This window comes from Limulus polyphemus, unplaced genomic scaffold (assembly GCF_000517525.1).
Source record: "Limulus polyphemus unplaced genomic scaffold, Limulus_polyphemus-2.1.2 Scaffold182, whole genome shotgun sequence".
Lineage (NCBI taxonomy): Eukaryota > Metazoa > Arthropoda > Merostomata > Xiphosura > Limulidae > Limulus > Limulus polyphemus.
In genome coordinates, this window is record NW_013665792.1 from 905,516 (window position 1) to 911,393 (window position 5,878).

The following is a 5,878-nucleotide window of genomic DNA, read 5'->3' on the forward strand; positions in this document are numbered from 1 at the left end:
GACGTCACAACATCATCCTCAGTGCCAAAATACTATAATTATATAATGGGATGTAAGAAAGTGGAAAATGATCAAGAAAAAACTAGCTTGTTTCTAGTGAAAAGATTTACAATTTAGGTTTGCTGTCTTACTTAAATTTTGTGGACTTGTTAGTTTTGCAGGTATATTTACAAACAAGTCTTACCTTTGTAAAATTAATTCATCTCTAATATTTCATCTTTATTAACCTTAGAAAGATTCATTTAAATATTAATATGTGGCCATTTAAACAAAGAAAAATGAATTTCTTAGTAACTTTACAGTCTCAATAATGAGTAAATACGGTGAGACATTCATAAGTAAAGTAAATTCTTGTATTCCTTTGACTTTTTAAGCAAAATGTATAGATTTTTATTAATATCAAAACATGCATAAAGTTAGTTTTTTTACTTTTTTGTTTTATGTCTTTGAAGTATTTCTGTACAAATGACATATATATACACTCTACCTCTTATGGTAAGAGTACTTACATACTTTTGAAGGGAACCTTTCAGTCTTTCTCATGAATCATTTGAAAATAAAAGATCAAAGTATCTGAATTAAGGAAACGCAACTTTTGTCAGTTAAAACTGTTTATGTATTCATAGTCTTCAAAGTAGTTTATTTAGATTCTCGTAAGATGTGATTATAATGGTTACAATTGCTCCGTTTCTTTTTGAAATGATTTTTTATATAAAATTCTAGTCAGATTGAGGGTCTTTCCAAGTATAGTTGAGTTTGTCTTCTTATTGTAATGATTATGAATGTTATTGTATATAAATAATGTCTGGTATTTTATGTAAAGTGAGGTTCCTAGATGAATGGACACTTTTTTAATTATTTCAGGATGATGATGGAGATGAAGATTTACCTCCAAGTCCTGTGGATGAACAGCCCCAATCACTTCCAGTAACTGAGTCCAAGTTTACAAAAGAAAGATCTCCTTGGCAAACTAGTAAGTTTCAAAAGATTGTAAGCTAATAAAGATTGATCTTTAGCCTTCTTCTGTTAATATATATTATTCTAAACTGCCGGAGAAATTTATTGAGGAAACAGAAAACTAAGAATATGTATAGGAGAAGCAAGTGTGAATATAGGGTTCAATTTCATTTCAGTTACTATTAGTAAAAAGATGATTATAGCACACTGTAACTCAACCAGTAAAGTGTAGTCTCACAATCAGTTTGCATTCAACTATTGTTAGGTGTCAGTTGCATTGTGAGTGATTGGATTTTTGACTTTTTATTTTAACAAAGCCATTCAACTCTAATCTATAACGTGTTTTTCATGCTGTAATTAAGTTGTTTATTGGGTGGCATTGCTGTTAAAACAATTTTGTGAACATTTTGTATGTTTTTTATATTTTTTTAAAAGTCCTAAAGTGAAATAGTCTGAAATTGAGCACAAATATTAATCTTCTTATCATTTCATCTTGAGGTTGACAACTAATAAGAAACAAAAGATGTGTGAGAAGTTTACTTCCTACATAGAAATCACATACAGCTGCTTTGTATTTCATTAATCTATAACTGCTTTTACATTGAGTAGAATTTATTGTAGCACAATAATAAGCAAATTTATGTTGTTTATGATTAATATTGAGTATTATGTTTACCGATTGGGCCATAAGCACATAGAAAATGAGTGTTAAAAAAACATGCAAGAAGTGTATGACAATCTTTCCTAACCACTGGAAGGAAAAGAACAGATAACATAAATAGGATGTTAATAATGGGAAAATTGATTATTATGTAGTCATAATCAAAAGTATTTTGTTTAACAGCAATGTCTGTGTGTTGAGGATAACATTTTCTGCATCCTCAGCTTCACAGTTTGTGATCTTATTTCAATATTAATTTGTTTTGCATCAAGTTAATAATGTTTCATTACACAACAAGAAAGATCATCATAAGTAATTAACTGTTATTAGGATAAAATTTAAAAGATATGGTTACATATTGTTAAGGTATAAGACATAAAGAATTTATATTTTTGTATGTCTAATTGATTTCATTACTTATACTCATTATTTACTCAATACTCAGTGGCCCTTGACTTAGCAAAATACAGCACAGATTTTACATCTGAACGGAGACACAGTATTTCTGTATGCGAATCTCCCTCTGAACAGTTTCCTAGCCATTCTAAAGGACAATCTTCTTCACAACGAAATAATACACTGGCTAATGGTCACAGTAACAAAACCTACTTGGACTCGACCAGCGTCATTGCAGAGTACTGGAAAGCTGTAAGTTACATTTTAATGTTTTAATAATTAAAACTTCTTGCCACATAAATAATTATTAAACATAATGAGAAGAAAAGAATAATAAATATTTTTGTTTATATATTCCTAATATATTTACTTTGAAATAATGTAATTCAAAATGAAAATATAGTTTCATCTTTTAGTGTTGCTCCTTTTAGTAAACATCTTTTAAGAAAGATAGAGAAACAAAGCAATAACATAAGTCAAATAATCTGATATTATAATTTTGTATTTTTTCAAAATCTATTGCTTTAGTTAATGTATAAAAAACACAGAGAGGAAAATTTATGAAAATAATAGTATATTCTAGCATGCATGTACTTTGGGTTAACTGATAAAAAAAATGCGCTTACAAAGGTCTGTTACTGCGTTTGTTGTCAGTATATCACAATGTAAGAAATTTACAATTTTAAAAACATTTGAGTGACATGATTTTGTTCAGTGAGTGTCAAAATTGCTTTTTTTTTTCTCAGTCTCAGTTGGGTAAATCATTGGAATGCCTATCTTTGACACTAGAAGAAATAGTACACATTAGAAATGTTCTCACTAAGGCTGAGTTAGAGTCCTTGTTGGTTGATAAAGAACTGCACAATGAAGTAGAAAAAGGAAAAGTAAGTATTTTAAAATCTAATAATGATATCTCATAATGGAAAATATGTATATTATAAAATCTGAGTTGTCTTTCTTGATGAAGAAAAAAGAGGGAAATACTTCAAAAACAACTTATATTGTATGATGATAAAGAACAAAAGAAAAATTGATAACTTGAAATAAAACATTATCTTTTTTTTTACATTGAGAAAAATATAGCTGTTTTTAATTGAAGTGGAAAAAAAAACTTAAGTGAGTAAAATAAAACTAACAATGTGTTATGTAATGAGCTTAAGAAACAGTAAGAATAAATTCTTTCCTACATTTTTCACTCTACTGATTAGAAATCATTGATGAAAATTTTTGTGCATTAAAATATATAACTTGACACTCATTTTAAAACTTTTTTTTTGCCTGCTAAAGAAAGAGAAATTCCATTATGTTAAGTATAGTAAAAGACAGAATTTATGAATATGATAAATAACTAAAAATGCCACAAGGTTAAATAGTGCACAGTAATGTATTAAAATGGCAACAAGTTCATTGGACAACTGTACTTGTTTTAGCAGTATTCTTCCCCACCAATATCAAGAGGATCTGCAGATTAACAGTAAGTGAGAAGTTTATATACCTCCATACAGATGTACATACATAGGTACAACACAGAATAAAAAACCTTGACCACCTGTGTGCCACCAATGTTACAAGACCATTTTCATTACACTTGGACCAGAGTCCACATTTCAAAATAATGTTTTTATTTTTAACAGTTTCTGTGATATTTAATTTGTCCTTATAATCAAAATGTTTAACAAGTTTGAAATTTTTTTCAATCCATAAAATTAGCTGAGTTTGCTACATGTTCAGCTGATGCATATTCTTAAACTTTTTGTTCCTCTGTTGTAGTTTTGTGTTCGTTTTAGTTTACATTTTAAATTCATTTACATTTGTCCAAAATATACTAAGCCAAAGTTAAACAGAATGTTATAAATACCACATTTATCTTCTTCTACTGAATCTTTTAATCCACTGGTAAAAGTATGTAACTTAAAACAAGGAGTACAGATTACTTGACAACCTGCATGTTTCTTAGGCCCAGCATAGCCAGGTGGTTAGGGCACTCAACCCATAATCTGAGGGTCGCGGGTTTGAATGTTCATACCACCAAACATGCCCGCTCTTTCAGCATGGGAGCATTATAATGTAATGGTCAATCCCACTGTTCATTGGTAAAAGAGTAGCCCAAGCATTGGCAGTGGATGGTGATGACTAGCTGCCTTCCCTCTAGTCTTTCACTGTTAAATTAGGAATGGCTAGTGCAGATAGCCCTCGTGTAGCTTTGCACAAAATTCAAAACAAACAAACAAAGCATGTTTCTACACAAACAGAATATAATAATTTATAATGTGTTGTATCAAGGTATGTACATCTATATTGAGTTGTATATTCTCTTTTTCTGTTAACTTGTAGCTTCTGATGATGGCAGCATAGAATAGCAGCAAACCATAGAATTGTTCAATGAGCTTGGTGCTGTTTTAAGAAATTACTGTGCACTTTTTAGCAATGCTGCGTTTTTAGTTTATTTGACATTATATTTTTTTTATTTTTCTCCAGATCTGTTTTACATGTAAGAAGACCAGGTTTTCATTTTTTGGGTCATGGGGAGTCAAGTGTAAATTATGTGAAAGACTTGTTTGTGAGAAATGCTCAACCAAGGTAAGAAAAATTTCTGTTAAAATTTTAGCCTTTAAAACACTATACTTTTAAAAGAAAGACAGTGTTCATGAATAAAGAGGTGCCAAAAATATATAAAGCACATCAAATATTTCACTTCATAGTTGATCAGTAATTTTGTTATGTGTAGAAATTCTTAAACATTGCACACTGTTCTGTAAGAACTTAATTTAATCAGTGTATGATAACTTATATATCATTTTATTCATAATAACCTAGTTTAGATTGTGACCAAGCTCTGTCTGCCACAGAATTGTTAAATGGCAATGTTTTAAAAATGGCTCAAATATATTTATTTGATATGGATTCACAAGTGCTAGTATTAATCATTATACATGCATAACATAACTTTGTAAATTAAGGAACTATTCTGCATATGGGATCTGATTTAAAATTTTTGTTTTAGTAACTTCATACTTTATATTGAACCATTTGACTACACATAATTTGTATCGCATTATCTGGAGAAATCAAATTATCCAGTTCAAACAATAGATGCATGAAAATACAATTTAAGATTTATTTTTGGTGAAAGTCACTATCTCTAGATGTATAATCTAGATTTCTGTTCATGGTGAGGGGACATTCCAAGGAAGGGTATACTTCTGCAGCTTACCTTACCTGGAATTTAATTCTATCAATTACACGTTTGCTGTGCATGGCAACCCACAGAAGTGATGAAAGAATCCTGGCACTTCAGTTGTGCTTGTGTCACTGCAGCATAGTGTTTTGGCATTGTAAATGGAAGACCTGGAAGTCATTTGAGTGCCAGAATCAGACATCTTTAACCCTTTCGAGACGGGTCACAGATGGCAGGCCATGTCATCTCGTTTGTTGACTCACCTTCAACATTTCATTGAACTACTATTTCATGAATTTATGTCAATAAACTCAAAACTAGAAGAGATAATTGTTTGCTTTACTTCTTTATTTACTGTTCTATGTTTTAGGAAAAATAACTAAAAACTTATTTCAAAATAGGAATAATCTATATACATATATAATGTATAATAATTGAAATGTGACTGTATTTTACAAAATACTAGTTGACTAAAACACAGCCAAGACAAGTTACAAGTCACCTTTATGTTATTTGATATGGTAACATGAGTGCCACATTGTTGTAACTTCTGTGTTGTTAGCCAGGCACGGGTGAAAGGTCAATATAATAAAAATAATAAATATATATATATAAATGTATAATGTTATGAGATTTAAGTCTATTTTTTCTAAACATTTATGTTTTTGTGTTCATTCTAGAATGAA

General features: G+C 29.7%; 1 protein-coding gene across 1 annotated transcript in view; it reads left to right on the top strand.

The window, feature by feature from the left end:
* LOC106478128 (protein spire homolog 1-like) overlaps positions 1 to 5,878 on the top strand; it is a 114,311-nt gene that overhangs the window by 102,204 nt on the left and 6,229 nt on the right. Inside the window, exons 10-13 of the mRNA XM_022381662.1 lie at positions 865 to 973; positions 2,064 to 2,266; positions 2,761 to 2,898; positions 4,493 to 4,594. Of these exons, the coding sequence (XP_022237370.1) occupies positions 865 to 973; positions 2,064 to 2,266; positions 2,761 to 2,898; positions 4,493 to 4,594 (552 nt within the window). The remainder of the gene's footprint in view (positions 1 to 864; positions 974 to 2,063; positions 2,267 to 2,760; positions 2,899 to 4,492; positions 4,595 to 5,878) is intronic.